Source organism: Arvicola amphibius, chromosome 8 (assembly GCF_903992535.2).
Source record: "Arvicola amphibius chromosome 8, mArvAmp1.2, whole genome shotgun sequence".
Taxonomy (NCBI): Eukaryota; Metazoa; Chordata; class Mammalia; order Rodentia; family Cricetidae; genus Arvicola; species Arvicola amphibius.
In genome coordinates this window covers 26,506,933-26,526,526 of record NC_052054.1, presented here as the reverse complement: position 1 = coordinate 26,526,526, position 19,594 = coordinate 26,506,933, and the positions used below count along the sequence as shown (strand labels likewise).

Genomic DNA, 19,594 nt, shown 5'->3' with positions numbered 1-19,594 from the left:
CAAGTCACTTTAGTGACTTGGTAACCCTAGCACTCACTATTCCCTATATACTGTGTTGGCATGTCACGCCCTAAAATGATTTTTTTTTCTGAAGAGCCTTGTTTACTTGGCTTTGTTATTAAAACACTGGGTCCAGAAATTGGTATTTTTATTAACCAAGCCCTTTGCCAGGTGTCACAAAATAGTAATAAAAATGTCATGACCTTTGTTTGCCTAATATAACCTTGTATTCTAGATAAAGGAAAACATCAAAATGAGAGAGCAGCTGACTCACGTACAGACCATCATCTCAGACTGCCCCGTACGTACGCTAATGTTTTTGCTGCATCTCACACTTATGAGTATAATCTTGTCACTGGCAAAAAGAGACAGACATCCTGAGGCAGCTAAATTTTGTGGTATGCTGCTGTTACTGCCAAGCACTGCAGCTTCCATGTAACATCCATTTTATATGCATTATGTGCACATGCGTATGTGAGTTGTGCCCTATCCCATGGTTGGGGGCTGCAAGGTTGTGCTATAGCTCCTTGTTTGGTAGTACTCTGACCATGACTCCCTGTGAGCTGAGCATGATCATGTGTTCTACACGATCTCTGCCTGACTGATAAAAATCCTTGGTGCGAGATTTGGTACACTGAACATTCCCACACTGGAACCCCTCTGTTGGCCACCTATCACTTTGTAAACCTGTATGTTCACCTTTATCTTCTGATTCCCCTATCACCCGACTCCCCTATCACCCAAGTGCCTACCATACATACCTACGCTCCATTCTTTAAGAATGTAGCTTATTGCTATTGGTCTTTGAAGATACACTTTCTTCTGTGACACTGCCATCCTTTCCTACCTCACTGGTTAAGTGCTATTAGTCCTTTAAAAACTAGGCTGGGGGCTGTGGAGATGCCTCAGTGGGCAAGAGCTCTTGCTCTAAAGGCATGAAGACTTCAAATCTCCAGGACTCACATAAAAAGCCAGGCAGGCCACAGGCAGACACCTGCAACTTCACTGCTGTGGGTGGGAGACAATTGCTGGGGCCTGCTGGCGGCCAGCTCAGCTCCAGGTTTACTGAGACCTTGTCTAAAGGCAACAAGCAGAACAATAGAGCAGGACAACTGTTGTCCTTTGTGGGGGGCACACACATACCCCTTTTAAATGAGATCAATCATGAACTCATTGTAATCATGATCTCATGATCTAAATTCCCTTGGTCTCAGGCTGGAAGCTTTTTCCTTGGTGTTCCATAGCCCCATGGACAGCCCTATCATGTGTCCCTGTATTCACAGACTGGGAGCCCCACCGTGTGTGAGCTTGAACTTGTTTTCTAGTGTCTAATGTTCAGCAAGAGTTTGGTATAAATGATGGATGAAAGTATTAACTAATTGGAGATATTTTTAAGTGGTCAAATTGGAGAAGCAGGACGGAGTAGTTTCGTTCTCATTTCTATCTTTGTATCTTTGTAAAGAAAGAAGTGTGGTTGATTGGACTGCAAAAGGATGATTCTTAGAACTCACAGAACTTCGTCTTTGGGTCTCTCTGCACACTGAGAAGGCCTGTGCCCCATGGCAAGAGCAATGCATGGGCCTACTTCTTAAATCTTACTAATTAATTCATTTGCCTCTTTTTTTCTTGACAGTTCCTTTTACCTCCTCTCTAACTTTTGTTTTTTGACATTAAGAAAAGTATACATATCAATAGCTTTAATATCTCAATAGCTTTAAAAAACTGACAGACTCAAATAGCTTTTATTGTCACTTTAGTTTGCTAAAGGAAGCTTGTGTTTGTAAAGTAAGAAAAGACAGACTTCTCTTACAACCACACTGAGTTCTAGTCAACATCTATGTAGATGAAGGCTGCTTGTTCACTTCCTGTCCACCCAGACCTGAATAATGACACAGAAACTATACATACATATACATATATATATACATATATATATTATTTATCTATCATGTACACAGTGTTCTGCCTGCATGTATGCCTGCACACCAGAAGAGGGCACCAGGTCTCATTAGAGATGGTTGTGAGCCACAATGTGATGACTGGGAATTGAACTCAGGACCTCTGGAAGAGCAGAGAGTGCTCTTAACCTCTGAGCCACCTTTCCAGTCTTCCACAGCAACTATTTTAATTACAACACTGCTTAGCCAATTAGCTCAGGCTTCCTATTAACTAACTCTTACACCTTAAATTAACCCATTTCTATTATTCTGTGTCTCACCACAAGAAAAGATGCTCTGGGGTGTAGAACAGTTCTTCACTAGTGGGATTTCAAATAATTGTACATCCTGCTCTTTATTTTATAGACTCTATTGGAAGCAAACAGATACCTGATTAGGATGCAAGATGTAGTTCAACTTCACTGCTATGATGAGAAAATGGATTTCCCTTTAAGGTGAGCAGCTGTTAGCCGAGGCTATGAATGCCTGCAAAGCAGTGACTGTTTCGCCCATTGCTCACTCCTGGCATTCAGTTCAGGCTTGACCTTGTGTGCAGTCAAGAGAACCTTTGCACGGAATCAAAGCCACATGCATGTGCCTGTTGGTGGTGTAGACACTTTATCATCTTGTTTGCATTTCAGCTGGCTCCTTGGTAGAATGAGAACACCGTGTCTGCCAAGACTATGACTTCACAGTCGACCTTCTCAGTTTTCTAATGAGGTCAGATCCAAGTATTGTGGGAGCTCACACCAATATCCTGCTGAAAAGAGAGAGAATCATTTATTATCTTCAGAGAGCTGTTCAAGTTAACACTGAGAATGACTTTACTATATTTGCATAACGCTCAGAGTGCATAGGAACAATTGGAAAGACGCCAAAGTCCATAAATTAGTCTTCCTGTTGCTCTTTTAGAACAAGAATGGACAAGTTTTTCCATGAAGTCCGAAGAGTAAATATTTAGAATTTGCTGGCTAAATGAGGTCTATGGCAATGACCTTTTCTGCTGCAGCACAGAGACATCTAGACAACACAACAGTATGCTGTTCATAAACAGCTGTGGCTATGTGCCAATAAAACTTTATTTACAAAACAGGTGCCAATAAAACTTTATTTACAAAACAGGTGATAGACTATAGTTTCCTGATTGCTGCTTTAGAAAATGGTCAATGTTTTCAATATCGAGGGCAAAGACAAATCATTCAACACATAGCAACGAAATGGAAAGGAGGCTCTTTTATTCCGTGATTATTCAGCAAACATCTGGATGTGCCAGAGCAGTGGGGCAGATGGGTCACTCTTTTCACCTCCATCCCCACCTGGGAGATCCTGAATAAAAATCAAAGGCCATGGGAAGAACTCAGTTTGAGCCCCAGAACTGATCTCAGCAAGTTTTCCTCTGACCTCCCCACATGCTCTGTGGCACATCCCTCCTCCAAACAAGATAATGTAAGCAAAAAGAGAAAACTCAATTCACCACAGGTGTCTTTTGCCTCACCCACTTGGCATTCTTGCTTTTTGTTGCATTGTTGGTTGGTAGCAATGGGTAAGAGCTTCAGTAGTAGGAAGCAGCTGGCTTCTGACCCTACAAGTCTTAAAAAAGCTGGTATGGTGGAGGCATGGTAGCTGATCCAGGCTGGGTTACTCTGTCTACATAGACTGTTTCTTGAACGGTCTTTATTTTTTCATGTAAACTACTGGCAGTGTGTTCCCCTATTTTTGGTTTGAGAAATTGTCCATTATGTTTGAAGGAAAAAATTGCTGGCCATGAAATTTCAGGTTGCTGAGGTTTTCTCTGTTTCCATACCGTTCTCTTTTGGTTTGGTCAGTTTCAAAGAGAAGCCAAATGCAGTTCTTACCTTGGTCCTCTAGATTTTTCTTTGTTGTCAAGTTTGTCTTTGAAAGTTTTTAAATTTATTTATTTCTACTTTATGTACACTGGTGTTTTGCCAATGGGTGTCGGGTCCCCTGAAACTGGAGTTAGACAGTTGTGAGCTGCCATGTGCATGCTGGGAATTGAACCTGGGTCCTCTGAGAGAACAGTCAGTGCTCTTAACCACCGAGCCATCTCTCCAGCCCCTGTCTTCAAGTTTCTAATAGAGTGGGCATTATGCCTATGTGTAGAGATATATTGTTTCTGGAGCTTTCTGGAACCGTGGTTTGCATGTATCCGTGTGGGGTATAAGCATGAGTTTGGGTGTACAGAGGTTGGAGAGGGTGTTGGATCTGCTGTAGCTGGAATCCCAGGCAGCAAAGAACCATGATGTGTGTGCTGTGAATTGAACTCAGGTCCTCTGGAAAATAGCAGACATCCGCCGGGGCCTCTCTCCATCCTCTAAGCAAATTTGAGTATTTCTCCTGTTCTTTTCTCTCTTCCTTATCTACATGCATGTTTTGTTTTGTCAGTTGTCCTTACGTGTAGATAGTCTTTCTCTCCACCTCAGTCTGTTCCTGTTTCTCAGTGTGACTGACTTTTCTCCTCACACACCTTCCAGCACCTAACTCAGCTGCAGTCTCCTCAGAAGCCACCAATGGGGTTCTTCGTGACAACTGATCTTACCTTTACCATTTCCTTTGTAATAGTTTCAAGTACTCTATTACCTGGTTTTCTTCTATTTTTTTTTTCCTATTAGATTTCTTAGCATATTAACCATGGTTAAATTCCCAATTTGAATGTTTCACAATCTCGGCCATATCCCAGTCTGGTTCTGATGATTGCCCTCTCTCTTCGCTCTGCCTTTTGCCCTTCAGCATGGCTTAAATCTTATTGAAAGTTAGAAAAACAAAACAAAACCAAAAACCAGCCCCCCTCCCAAGAAAAGAGATGGGCATTTTTGGTGTGAGGTTTATGCCCCCTCCTTAGGTCGCGCGTACTCTGTCTGTCATAGTGAAAGGCTGCCATGTCCCTGATGTCTGTGTTTTGTCACCAGGTCCAGCCTTAAGGACTCCTAAAAATATTCTGTTTTGCCTCCGTGTATGCATGTGTACCACTGTGTGCTTGGTATCCGTGGGAGCCAGAGGAGGGTGTCAGATCCTCTAGGACCGGGAGTTATGGAGGCTGCATGTGGGTGCTGGGAACCAAATTCAGATCCTTTGTAATAGTAATAGTGAGTGCTCTTAACTGCCCCAAGACCCTTCAACAGAGTCTGAGTTTCGTATATTTGTCTATTGTAATTAGATAGTTGTCCTACTGATGTGGTAGAAAGAGGCGAGAGGAGGCACACATTCTGTAGCTCTCTGTGTGGCCTGGGCTGACCTCCAATTTGTGGATATCCTCCTGCCTTAGCTCTCCCTAGGACGGGGATTACAGGTGGACTCGCCTAAGTGATAGGGCAGCTGTGGGCTTGGAGTGAATAAGAACCCCCCTTCCCCAGGCTGCTAGAAGAACCCCTGAGGACATTGTTAAGAACCTTGAGGTCGCATTTCCGAATGGCCAGGTCTGCCACCCTTGTGCCCCAGGAGACTCAAGGAGAGTCTTCTCAGCTCAGTGTGAGAGCCTGGTGGGCTCCCGATTGCGGGAGTGCAGCCATGGTCTGAAATTCTGGCTGCTCCATCACGTCAGTATTAGAGGTGAACTTGCCTGATTTGTTCATTTAGAAGACCTGATAGAGCCTGTGGCGACTCTGTCAAGGGACTTGTTAGAGAGCACCAGGGGTTAAATTTAGGAAACAGCTTCTGCCAAGTATGTGCAGGTGCCAAACAGACACACGTGTAGAAAAAGTTCTTGCGATTTGTCTTTTCCTCCACTGTCCTTGAGAGCGGCCACACTGAATTTGCGTGCAGCTTCCTCCTTTGCCAGGGCCTCACCAGTTCAGTTACACAGGAACTCTCGCGGCTGCTGCCACTCAACGCTGTCCATTCGAAAGGGGAAAGCCAAACATTTACTTCTGAAGCGAGCACCAACATCGATGACGTTTATTTCTTCATAGCACTCTGTAGTGCTTCCAATTATAAAGCTATTTTTTAAAAAACATTTTAAAATGTAAAAATTTGGACTTTTTTCTAAAAAATATAGAAAAATAATTTTTCTTATCAGTTATATGGCAAAACCTGGGAAACACGGTAGAATTCCTTACATAGTAAAAGCGGCCTTTTCCTGCATGTGGTTGATCATTTCTGGCTTTCTCTCCCCATTCTTCCTATTGCTGCCCCATCATTCTGAAACTCAATAACTTGATCTAAAACTGTTTTCCCCCCTCAAAATGTAAGTAAATATGAAGCAACCCATTCATAGCAGCATAAATCATAACCAAAGGAAGAAGGAAATGTTTAGATGCAAGAGCTGACTCTAGTGGCTGATGACCACTGTGATTCTATTACCACACACCCAGGCATCTGAAATGAGCTCATTGTTCTCCACCTGGATTTCCTAACTCTGATGGAGCCTTTGGTCCAGCTCTTGGGCAAAGCTGTAACTAAAATGACTCAGATGTCTTACTTCTGAAAGCCAGGCTGGAACTGTGGAACCAGAGTCGCCAGGGGCTTGCCAGAAATGCATAGGCCCCTGGAGGCAAAAAGTCTAATATGACAAAATCCTTGTCATATTAACTCAGGTCAGCACACATATAACATCAGTCATTACGAAGTGAATTATTATGAACTACACTAAGTTTTGTACACAATATAAAACACTTCGACAAAAAATAAACTATTTGACAAATCACTTCTCACTGCAAACCCTACAGATATAAAAGCTCATGTCAAGAATTTGATTATATGAAGAGAACCATCCAGCAATTTGGCTCCAAAGCAAAAATCAGAGGGTCACAGATGAGGTCCAAAGCATACCAAATTTTGCTCTTTGCCTATGGCTAACCATTTTTAGCAATGTCAATGAAAACAAAACGATTTGTATTTTACTTTCCGTACAGGTAAAGCTACTGAGCTGCCTCCCTTTCAGTTTCTCTCCAAATGGAATAAGCAACTCATTTCTAAATAACAGTTAAATGGTTCTCCCAGGTTTCTACTTAAGATGCCTGCAGTCACACCACTCTCCTGTAGTTCTCGCCTGAGTGTCACGTTAGCTGAAACAAAGCAAACCCATGGTTCTCAGGTCACCCAAATACATCCGGCACAGAACACCATAGCTGACAAAAGTTATAACAATAGTCATGATAGAATTCACCTAATAAAGGAGGAAAGGAGGGAACGTTCGATGTCCATTTAAAAAAAGTTGGATTTACTCTTTTTTGTGTGCCTGCATTATGTGCATCATGTGTGTGCTCGGTGCCCGGGGAGGTCAGAAGGTGGCACTGGGCGCCCTAGAATTGGAGTTACAATGGCTGTGAACCCCAGTCCTCAGCAACAGCATCAAGTGCTCTTAACCCGAGCCATCTTTCCAGCCCTCACTGTTCATGTTTTGCACATTATGAAATACTTGACTAATGGATGAGATCAAATAACTATCAGGTACCATCAAGGTCTATATTATATCTAGAGATGCAGGGTCACTTTACCAAGGATTCCATGAATTACACAAAAGGTCTGTAGTGTAATAAGGTCTTAATCACAGGAGTATCATACCTGTGAGCTCTCCACTCTAACAGGCTCTATGAACAGACCCGGGACCTCAGCCTCTTCCTCTTCAATGATGCACTACTTGTTACCAGTCGGGCCACATCTCATACTCCATTTGAAAGGACGTCTAAAACAACCTACCAGTTCATTGCGTCAGTGGCCCTTCCCAGGATGTTCATAGAAGACATTCCAGACTCCAAATGTACGTATTTTCTTTAATGAGAAAAGCTATCTCACATCAAACTCATTAACTATAAAAATATCCAAGTAGGGGAAAGGCTGGGGCAACTTGTTAGAATGTAAATAATTACCAATATTAAGATTTCATTAACTTCCCTCTGAAGAAACAAAAGTTGACATTACTAGACACAAACTCCAAACTTCAGAAAAGCAACTTTTAGTCACAGAGGTGGGTAAGTGCCATATCATCCTGAGGGGTTCTGTGAAGATGCTACAGGCTTGAGCCACTATTTCAGGTATCCATCCATCCGTCCATCCATCCACCCACCTACGTACCTATCATCTACCTATTATTATTAGCAGTCCTGAAGATAGACTCCAGAACTTCGTGCATGCTAAGCAAGTGTTCCACTGAGCTACAGTCCCAGCCCTCTATCATTCTTTCTATTCTGTTTGAAGTAAGTAGTTATTCCAGACTTGATTGTCCTTTTCTTCCTTAAATTGGATTTAGCTAGTTCCTCTAAAAAGAGCCAGCATTTGCAAAGTGTGCTTAGTAACTAAACATTGGTTCACAAACTCCAATAGAAATAGCATGTCATAAAAGAACACAACTTAACCCGTTGTGCTTGTTAACGTTCCATGCTGTAACGCCTGTTTCTCAAGCTGCACAGGATCCGTCTCTATTCTGCATTTCTGTTAGGACAGGGAACTGGAAGGTAACATTTCTCACTGCAATACTTGCCCCGCGTGTAGACAAGACCGCAACTTAAAGCAGGAACCGAGGCCTTATTTAAGTTCTTGACTCACGAGTCTCACTCCACCTTTAACCACTGCACATGGTTAGTATTGGAAATGCTCCTTTTCTTCGGCTCCCGCCAACTGCAGTTGTCAGCTGTGCTTACCCCAGGGCATGGGCACACAGCTAAGATCATAGTTGGCCGTGTCCTTCATACCAAGGCGACTCCAGGTCTGGCCTCTCTACAGCCACCAGGAAAGATTTTTTTTACTGATCCCAGTTCTTTGTAGAGGCACTGAAACAAGGCTTCTCATTATCATCTGGCCTTTAAAATAACTGACAATTATAAAGACAGAATTTTTGATAATGTTGCAATCGTTTAGAAGATAATCTTCTAAACTATATTTATACTTACCTGGAATCCTTGATTGTAGGCTTTAAAAAAATTTAAGATTAGCTAGTCAAGTCTTGAACTTAAAGTGAATTGTTTTGTGTTTTTTTGAGACAGGGTTTCTCTATGTAACAGCCTTGGTTGTCCTGGAACTTGCTCTGTAGATCAGGCTGACCTCCAGCTCACAGAGATCTGCCTACCTTTGCCTCCTGAGTGCCGAAATTAAGGGCGTGTGCCACCACTGGCCAGTTGAACTGAAAACATTTTGATTTTTGCCTGTGAAGATTAAACATTAGCATAGCTTCAGTGCAATACTGCTTGGCCATGAAGAAAACTGCCATATGTGAGCTCACTGATGAACACGGAGGATATTATGTTTAAGTGGAATAAACTAAGCAGGAAAAAAAAGATGTTTCTGAATCAGACAGTGGTGACAATTATGTAACTATACAGTCAAAATCAGTAAGTGGTATACTTTCAATAGATGAAAAAAAGTAATATATCTCAAATGTTTTCACAGATGTCAAGAATGCGTTCATTCTTCAAGGTCCAATGCGTGAATGGATCTGTGCTACTGAGGCGGCAGATGACAAATTCCTCTGGTTGTCTGCACTCCAAACGGCAATCAGAAGCAGTATGAAGTGAAACTAGACTCAAAACAGACAAGAGGGTCTTTGGAAAGTCAGATACCAGGTTTCCTGCTTCAGAGCATCTAGTAGTCGTGGATGTGGGGCGATGACAGAGCTAGGACCGCCTGTGAGGTTCCTTCCAACTCCTAGGATGATGATTAAGTTTTGTGGAATGTGTAAGAAGAACATGTCTAAGATTTTGAACTACATCTTTTGGTAGCTACTGCTCATGGGGGTTATTTAAAACAATTTGACCTATGTAGGTTTTAAAAACGAGTAATAAAAAATCAGAACGAATGTTTCTTTCACGAGTATTCTAGAATACTTGAACATCAACATTAATTTTTCATGAAGCAATTAATGATTTTTAAGGGTATGTCTGAGAAATATAATTGGCAGCCTTCTAAAGCACTTGTTGAATGTGAATGAACTCCTTTTAAAAGCATTAGAATATGCCATTTCAAAGTACCAGAACGTTTGGTGGGTTTTGTTTTCTGTAATTTTTACTTTTTATGACCAAATTCTTAGATCTTCCAAGTAACCCTAAATTTTTTAAAATAATACTATCAGAAATGCAGTGGTAGGAGAATCCAATTCTTAAATAATGAAAATGAATGAATGGGACTAGAGACCCGTCTCACTGGAGCCCACAGTCAGATTAGAACCTCCGACTCCAGTTCAGGGAAACTCATCATCTCTTTGGCCTCCACGGGTGCCAGGTATGCACAGTGCAGAGAGATACTTGTAGGCAACACACACACACATAAATTAAAATAACCCGTAAAAATGAATGGAGATTGTTGGATTCCAGGCTCAGGGCCCAGAGACTCCCGCACTGAAATGGGCCTGAAGGCCTCCTCCCTAAGGACTAGCTTTCCAAGTACTCAGAAGGTGCCAAATAAGCTTCCAAAGGAGGGAAGCAACCAACAGTCCTCCCTAGCTATGGTGTCTATGAGATACAATGACCAGCATGGCATGATGACCCTAAGAGTGCAGCTTCGGCATGTGTACCTGGGCAGTACCAACAACTCTCTAATTGTACGTAAGACCACCTTGAGAAGGAAATCATGGCCAATACCGGAAGCCTAATCAGGGCTAGTGACATCATGGATCTTGGAGGACAATCTACAACCACCATTTTAGTAAACCGGCATAATCCCTAGCTATATTCTAAATATTTGCCCTTCTAGTCACAGACAAGTGTGGTCATCCCTCAATAAGGAAAGCTTTCTTTGCAACAAATGGAATCACTGTAGAAAACCACAACCAATCAAATAGCAGATTTATAGAACCCAGTCCCAATGGATTCATCTACAAAACATCCCCAGAACCTAAGGCTGAGAGAACATTGTGGAAGGCAGGGGATGCAGGGCAGGGGTTTTAAGAGCCAGAGGATCGGGGAGTTTGCTATGTGAATGTGTCTCCCAGTAATGTCACAAGCTATACCCATAAAGTCTCACCAACATGACTGCCTAAACAGGAGCTGAACAAGGATGACAACAGAAATGCCAGCGTGGGTGGGTGAAAGATCATCAGGCCTCAACCCTACACAAGAACTAAAGACAACCACGGAATGCTGAGAGAGGGAGAAACAGTCTTCCCCAGGGAAGACATTTGGATATCCAATACCAACTGGTCAGCCCTGAAAACATGCATACAAATAACACAGACTGAGATGATTGCATTTAGGAATATGATTGTATATACATATGTGTACACACACACACACACACACACACACAAACAATGAAAGATGAGGCCATGAATTTAAAGATAGCAAGAAGGGGCTTAGGGGGGAGTTTAAGAAGGAGGAAAGGGGAAAATGATAGAATAATACCATAATCTCAAAAACTAAAAGAAGTAGCCAGGCATAGCGACTGATACATGCCTTTAATTCTAACACTGGAGACTGAGGCAGGAAGATCTTTAAGTTTGAGGCCAGCTTAGTTTACAGAGTTCCAGGACAGCCAGGGATAGAAACCCTGTCTTAAAAATAAATAAGAAATATGGAAAAAAAACTTTTGCTACTTTCTGTTTCATAATGTGTTATGGTAATTAAACTCATTGTACAGTATATGATTGTGAACTCAGGGTACTTAAATATATTTTACTGAAACTATAATTTCTAATTCTTAAAAGATTAAATTCTGGCTAATATATAGAATTTAAATATTGTATCTTCCTATTATTACACTAACCAGTTCTCATGTGAATACCCTCTGAAGTTTACAAACATTACTTGCAACTGTTGTCTGAAGCTTGTGTGTGCCCGCACGCAGAAGTCAGAGGACAGTCCTGGGTGGTCCTCAGGTACCTTCCATACTCGTTTTAAAAGACTGGGTCTCTCACTGGCCTGAGACTACAAGCATACCACCATGCCTGGCTTCAAAAATTCACAAACTGGGTTCTGTGAGTTAAAATGCCTTGCAAGATAAGCACTAGCTGAAGTGTAGGACCCTGGCCCTGTAAAATTGCGAGCCGCTAGCACCTCAGTCCTGAAAAGAGCAGTAATGTTTTGAAATGGCTTTCCCACTCCGTATGTAACGCTTGTATCCTTTCCTTTCACCTCCAGGGAACAATCAAGAAAGACCGGTCCTGTCTTCACAGTTCGCAAGCTTACACCACTCCTGTTGAATTACACCCTTCCATAAACACACACTAATAGTAAGTCACGAGTGAGACTGGTCAAGAAAAACATGAACCCTGACCCTGAGTTGGCATGTGAGGAAGGAAAGGGAAGTAGCTTCTGAGAAACACACCAGGCTCTTGAATCAAATACTGAGTAGGGTACTCATCTTAAAACTCTGTATAAAATTCTGTATATAGGGAGATGTTGACAGTTTGATATCATTTTCCCTTTGCAAAGATTTCTGAGTTTGCGCTTGATGAGAAGCCCATTTCTGCAAATCCAATCATGGTGTGGTTTGCCCACGGATGATGAGGGGCCAGAATCACTGCCATGTAATGTTATGGCATAGGAAGGGTGAGGCACACCAACAAACACAATGTATCCTCCAGAAAAAGTCCTCCTAACCCTTTTATTGTTGAAATTAAAAAATAAAAGATACTTAAATACAATGGTGAACATATAGGGCAAAACAGAATCATAAAATTTAATGTTCAATTAAGCAGTGAGCTGAATGTTTGGGTTTCTAAATAGGCTCTGAACCCAAAACTGCTTCCAAATAGGCATGTTCACAGTTAACGGCCATTGGCTTATAGGTGAGAGAACGGTCGAAGCTGTTCCAGTTGAACTTCCAGGGAAATTCTCTCCTCCAGAACATCCTGAAAAAGACACAAAGTCCAAGTCATGTTGAAAGTAGAAAGAAATCCAACACTATCTCTGCTTCATGCTAACAACTGTATTTGTCAAGAGAAAGACACAGCGATTCCTATTTTGAAACTAGTTCACCTTGGAAGGCAATTTGTACATTCATAATAGGAAAACACAAGCCTACTAATTCAAAGCCATTTCCGGTGACAGAATAAAATGCTTTTAGGTTAATTGTTAGAAAAGCCAGTGATTGTAGTGGATGGGTATTATTACACAAATTCTGAATAAAGCCTTAACTGTATATGAATTTGTTAACATGAATTCTTTCCTCTGATAATGGTATTTGATCCCACAAAGATTTGTTTTTCTTTTTTCTTTTTTTTTTTTTGGTTTTTCGAGACAGGGTTTCCCTGTAGTTTCTAGAGCCTGTCCTGGAACTAGCTCTTGTAGACCAGGCTGGCCTCGAACTCAGAGATCCGCCTGCCTCTGCCTCCCGAGTGCTGGGATTAAAGGTGTGCGCCACCACCGCCCGGCAAAGATTTGTTTTTCATTCAGAATCTTAACACTTATTATTAATAGTGTGTGTGTGAGCACATACGCCACAGCGTGTGTACAGGCTGGAGAACAGCTTCTGTGCAGCACAGGTGAGCAGGCTGCAGAAAAGCACTTTCACTTGCTGAGCCACCTCACTGGCCCATAAAATAGTACCTTAAAGTTCATCTTTTTAAAAATAATTTTTTATGATTTATTATTTTACGTGAATTGGATTTTCAGACAATTGTAAGCTGCCATGTGGTTGCTGGGAATTGAACCCAGGTCCTCTGGAAGAACAGTCACCGTTCTTAACTGCTGAGCCATCTCTCCAGCCCCTTCTTTTTCACACACAAGATGGTTTAAAGGTTCCCACTCTGTCTTCATTAGACTGGTTTAAATTCCTATTACTGAATCTGAGTTGTCTGTGATCAAAGGATAAACTGTTAACAGAGCAGTTGCCTACATATTACATGGAACATAGAGCCATGTATGTACTCTCGGAGGTACTGAAGCCCACTTTTCTTCTTGAAGTTTCTTCATAGAAGTTAATATTATAGAACTAGTGATGTCTTACATATGCAGGATAAGACAATGTGCACCAGAACTGTGTTAAGAAATTCCTGTTAGTATTAAAAATCAACAGTTTACACACTTCTATTCTGGGAAAGTTTCACAGACTGACATCTTGTTACTGGATCAGTTCCAATTCCCCCAAACTGCGATGTGTTACATTCACAAAAGCTAAGATTGAGACATGACATTACCTTTAATTGCTGCTGCAATTCACTATTCAATCTGGCCAGAACGGTGTTGGTTTCCTTATTGCGTCTAATGGATGCCTGGATAGCCTTTTTATCTTTCCCCACAGATCTGAGAAGACACAGGGACAAAGGCACTCTTCATTTCTTTCCTGTCTTTAATCCTTTACTCCTACTTGCTATGGGATAATGCTCTTATACACTGTAAAATTTGTAACTTGATTAGTTTAATAAAACACTGATTGGCCAGTAGCCAGGTAGGACGTTTAGGCGTGGTGATCAGGCTAGGAGAATTCTGAGAATGAAAGGCAGAGATGCAGTTGTCAGCCAGACACAGAGGAAGCAAGATGAGAATGCCTTACTGATAAAAGGTACCAAGCTGCGTGGCTAAACATAGATAAGAATTATTGATTAATAATTTAAGTTGTAAGAGCTAGTTAATAATAAGCCTGAGCAATATGTCAAACAGTTTATAGTTAATATAAGCCTCTGTGTGTTTATTTGGGACTGAATGGCTATGGGGCTTGGTGGGACAGAAACTTGTTTACAGCCACTGACTTACAAGCAGAGAAGAAGGAACAACTTCACTTGCTGTTCCAATGATAATGAGAATATGTAAGCTACAGAAGCCCAAGACCATAGCTATTACTTTAGTTATTACAGTTATTCTGTTGAATTCATGGAGTGAAACAGCCTGGACCAAGTACTTATAGACTCTTTCTATAAACAGCCAGGCAATGAATCTTTTTGTCTTTGTGGGCCATACTGTTGCTGCTGTGTGTCTTTGTTTCTTTCTCTTTTCTTAGAAACATAAAAGCTGGGCCAAAAAGATAGCCCAGGTGGGAAGGGCACATGCCACGTAGGCATGACTCCGGTCTGTTCCATGGAACCAGCATGGAAGAAGAGCCAACTCCTAGGAGTTGTTCTCTGACCTCCATATGCACAGCGCGTGTGGGCAGATCAGAGGACAACTGGTAGAAGTTGGTCCTCTCCTTCCACCATGTGCATCCTGGGTTTGAACTCAGGTTGCCAGGTGCAAAGCACTTTTACCACAGCCATTTCACCGGCCCCAGAAAGTGCTATAAGAGTTTCTGCATAACCAAAGAACAGACCTGTTTCTATCTGGTGTTTTTCATTGTGCTTTGTTGTTGGTAATTAAATATATGGAGGAATAGCTTGGATTACCTGGGAATCGAAGGCTGTGAGGCAAGGACAGCAGCTAAGACACCTGTCTTCTGTGTGTGCTCATCCACATCTGGCCGTAACTCATCTTCTGACTTTAATCTTCTCCGAACAGGCTTTGGTGGTGGAGCCAGAGGTGTTGTGCCTTTGCTCTAAATTACAAGAGAAATGAGCATTCTTAGTGACATTCAGACTTAATTAGCATTCTGCTAACACCAATTGCCTTTTTAAAGCCACTTGCTGTTAAAAAAGGAGGTTACTTGTCTCATTTTAATGTAATTTATGTATCTGTGGCAACAGTTAAGGGGAAACAGGAACGGGTGCCTATCACCATGCAGTTGAGGCTGGAGCTCATGACCCTCTTGCCTCTTGCGCAGCATCTTGGTAGTCTCCTCATGCACACAAAACCGTCCACATTATAAAAAGACTTTTCATACCACATTGGCAGGAACACTAGCAGCTGTCTTTTCTTCGATTTTACCGTCTGTTTGTGCAACCCGAAGAGAGCCTGCGGGGTCAGCAGCTTTTTCAGCCTAGAGATGGATACAGTATCTCATTACTACATAATTACACATAGCAAAGCACAGAATATTTAACAAAGTAAGATGTTAGGAGCTGTTCATACTGACAGAAAATCTGAGGTAGGATGAACCACACTGAGATAACACAGCCAGATGACTTTCCCTAGCACTAAAGCTGGAAATCAAGACCCGAGAGCAGAGACGTCATGGAACTGACCATGCTGGCTACTGCGAGGCGAGTCTCTTGGGACTGGGGTATGTGTGCGTGCGTGCGTGCGTGCATGCGTGCGTGTGTGTGTGTGAGAGAGAGAGAGAGAGAGAGAGAGAGAGAGAGAGACAGACAGACAGACAGACAGACAGACAGACAGAGACATCCATCCAAGCAAATGAACAACAGTCTCCTGGGCACATCTACCTCTGCCCCCATGTCCACCACCTTCTGAGGCAGAGTCCATTCCCCTAATGAGCCAGTTGAGCTAAAGGAGTTGCCAATAAGAGCTTCCCTGTGGCTCAGACCCATAAAATCTTCAGGTTATGCCAAATTCACATCAATTGTCCCATCTGTTAGAGGGGCAACAGTTGGAGCAATCAGAATGGAGACGTCAGTACTTTTCTCCTTCCATTTCAATGATTTAAATCTGAGATTCATACAGACAATGCCACAGATTCCTGACCACTAAAACTACAGTCTCCTAGAACAGTGTATAAAGACTAAGTTTGGCACGGTGGTGTTTTTGAGAGTGCTTATGTGTGTGTTGCTGAAGTGTGTAGCTTTGGTAAACAGCTTCTTATCCTATGGAAATCTTAATCAATTCATACAACCAGATGCTTAGCATTACTTTCCTAGAGCGGTAAACCAGGACAAGGGGTAAGTGTAATTTCACACCATACCTAATCCTGGCCATGACCCCTGAATCTTACTAAATATCATATTGCAAGTATCAGACCTTAAAGGCCAATAAAGTAGCCGAGAAGCATAGATCTAGGGAATACATAGCCTCCAAAAGAGTCAGCAGCAGGTGTTTTACTCAAGCCTCTGCTAATTTAATCTGCTTTTTCAAGAGTCCTCTTTATAGCATAAGGGAAGAGACTGTCATAAAGGAGCTGAACTTCAGAAACTCACTGGCAAGACCTCAGGATGTTTCTCGGCTTCATTGTCTTGTTCTTCAGTTACATTTGATGCAGCAAATACTTCAAATTGGCTGAAATCTGCAAAATTTGGTTGTTCTGGTATCTGCTGAGGTGAGGTACTAGTGTGAGTTATTAGACCATCGGCATCCACTGGGCGATGCACTGAGGGACCAGGTGCCTGTACGATGGATTAGAACACAGAAGCATGCGTTTCATTAGCATCACCAGTGTCAGTGTGGTGATCTTCTTCACACTGTAACGCTTTTAGCAAATGTCCCCATACAGATGCACACAGTCTGTCAGTCTGTACTGAACTTGGCTTTCTCTCAATAAGATGTCGACATCTGTAACCATATATGTATATGTGTGCAGTGCGCGCGCGCGTGCGTGCGTGCGTGCGTGTGTGTGTGTGTGTGTGTGTATAACCTATCTGCATGGCTCTGCGGATGCCATTCCTTTTCTTTGGAATGTGCTTTCTGAAGTACCTCTTTATCTTCTGGGTCCGCCTTCCTTCATTTCCCTTGGACCTCTCAACATGCTTTTTAACTTTACGAGCCACCAAGGCTGTCCCTAGCTAGTCTATAAATATGTCTAGGGCAGCACTCCAGTTCTGACCTAGAAGGGATGCAAATGTTCAGGAAGATACAGTGGATTCTGTCTACGAGTCAGGGCTGGACCCAGGACATCACATATTTCCATCTCCTAACCCACTGGTTTTCTGCTAAAAAGAGCTTTATTTATTATTTCTTAGTAACCCAAATTATTATTGGAATCCTTAGCTTCCAAGAATACTTAATGTCACTGACTTAAGTGCCGGCCTTACAGATAATTATAAATAGAATAAACTGTCTAAGACAGAAACTGATCCTGAAGATGGCAGTAACTGCCATTTTTAACAAGAACATAGAAGTACCTGTGAGGGCTGAGGTCTTGGAGGCACTGCAGGAGGGTGGGCAACAACTCCAGCCTGTTGCTGTCCTGTGAGAATATACCAATCTCTTTAGTGACTAGGGAATTACATTACTGTAGAAGAAACAGGTGAATGTGCCCACATGATAAAACATTTCTAAGAGCACTTGATAACTTTGCAAGGGGCTGAGGCTATAGCACGGCAGCAGAGTAGATGCCTAGCTTGCTTGAAGCTCTGGTTTGAGCAGATGACATGGTGTCTCATATCTATAATTCTAGAATTTGGAAAGTACAGGTAAGGGGATGAGACGCTAGCTCAAAAAGTCGACCTTGGCTACACAATGAGTTTGAGGCCAGCTAGCCTCAAGAGACCATTTTAAGCCGGGCGGTGGTGGCGCACGCCTTTAATCCCAGCACTCGGGAGGCAGAGGCAGGCGGATCTCTGTGAGTTCGAGGCCAGCCTGGTCTACAAGAGCTAGTTCCAGGACAGGCTCTAAAAAAGCTGCAGAGAAACCCTGTCTCGAAAAACAAACAAACAAAAAAAAAAAAAAAACAAAAACAAAAAAAAGAGACCATTTTAAAACAAATTCCAAAACAAAAGCCTTACGTGTGACCTAATAGTCCAACTCCATGGCCTCTCTTCCAATTTCATTTCTTGTCACCTCCATTACATGAGGACTGTTGACAAGCTCCTGTGTATTTCCTTAGCAATAACCTGTTCTTGGCTTTCTCCTCTGTCTTTCTGATTGCTCTTTAGCTTCCAGATGAAAGTTTCTAAAACATCCCTTCAACGTAAAACTACCATCTCCGTGTAAACAGTTCTCAGTACTTCCATTTTCTTGGCTCAAAGGTCTAATAGTCTGTTGATTACTTGCATTTTTCCTATCACGGCCTTTAATCACACCAATTAAAACACCATCTCTCCCTTGCTTCTTTATTTCAGTCTATGTAGTTGCAATACCTCCAGTTGTAAAAACATTAAAATCCCAGAGTCATGTTTCCTCTCCGCTGTCCCCTACAACACACCCCCAACACAGATGCAAAAACAGCTTTTCAAATTTCCCATGGGATCTCTCAATGTTCTACCATTATTATTTGTACTTAAAAACACCTTAGTTGCTAGGAAAACAATATTCTCCCCACTTAAAAAGTTTTTTTATTTGATGTTTTTATTTTATTCTTATTATTACTTTTTTTGAGACACATGTTCTCTGTGTAGCCCTGGCTGACCTGGAATTAGGTCTATAGACCAGGCTGGCCTTAAACTCAAAGATCCACCAGCCTCTGCCTCCTGAGTGCTGGGATCATTTGATATCTTTGATTTATTTTTCTCAAATGTAAAAAATAAGACATATTAAGAGAAACGAAAAGAAGCTGTATCTTGGACTAACTTTAAAACAATGTATATTAATATAATTAATGCATTTTTAAATTAAAGATTTATTTATTATGTCTACAACATTTAGCCTTCATGCACACCTGCAGGCCAGAAGAGGGCACCAGATCTCATTACAGATGGTTGTGAACCACCATGTGGTTGCTGGGAATTGAACTCAGGACCTCTGGAAGAGCAGTCAGTGCTCTTAACCTCTGAGCCATCTCTGCAGCCCCTGATTAATGCATATTATGATCCCCTAGCCCCTCCCTACCTGTGGTAACTGCAAAGGTCCGATTCATATCTAGGGATGATGATCTAGAATGAGAGGGCTGTGGCCTTGGAGGGGGAGGTGGTGGCGCAGTGTTATCAGGTGATGCTCCTGAATGAGACCTGCAAAAGTTACCATCATAACTGGTTATGTCAACACTGGAGCTTTATCCTTTCTAAGATTCAAACTTGGATGAACAGCCACAGACCTTATTAGAATAACAATTTTCCAAGCAGCACCTATGAAGGTATT

General features: G+C 42.1%; 2 protein-coding genes across 3 annotated transcripts in view; one reads left to right on the top strand and one right to left on the bottom strand.

The window, feature by feature from the left end:
• Ect2l (epithelial cell transforming 2 like) overlaps window positions 1-9,483 on the top strand; it is a 67,014-nt gene extending 57,531 nt beyond the window's left edge. For both annotated transcript variants that reach the window (XM_038340292.1, XM_038340291.1), the window contains 4 exons: window positions 236-301; window positions 2,304-2,392; window positions 7,481-7,653; window positions 9,279-9,483. In XM_038340292.1, coding sequence (XP_038196220.1) covers window positions 236-301; window positions 2,304-2,392; window positions 7,481-7,653; window positions 9,279-9,403 — 453 coding nt within the window. In that variant the 3' untranslated portion in view covers window positions 9,404-9,483. The remainder of the gene's footprint in view (window positions 1-235; window positions 302-2,303; window positions 2,393-7,480; window positions 7,654-9,278) is intronic.
• Window positions 9,484-12,397: 2,914 nt separating this feature from the next.
• The window catches only part of Reps1 (RALBP1 associated Eps domain containing 1), a 73,318-nt gene continuing 66,121 nt past the window's right edge, over window positions 12,398-19,594 (bottom strand). The window contains 7 exon segments of the mRNA XM_042055540.1: window positions 12,398-12,672; window positions 13,960-14,065; window positions 15,139-15,287; window positions 15,573-15,668; window positions 16,780-16,965; window positions 17,701-17,765; window positions 19,346-19,464. Coding sequence (XP_041911474.1) covers window positions 12,604-12,672; window positions 13,960-14,065; window positions 15,139-15,287; window positions 15,573-15,668; window positions 16,780-16,965; window positions 17,701-17,765; window positions 19,346-19,464 — 790 coding nt within the window. The 3' untranslated portion in view covers window positions 12,398-12,603.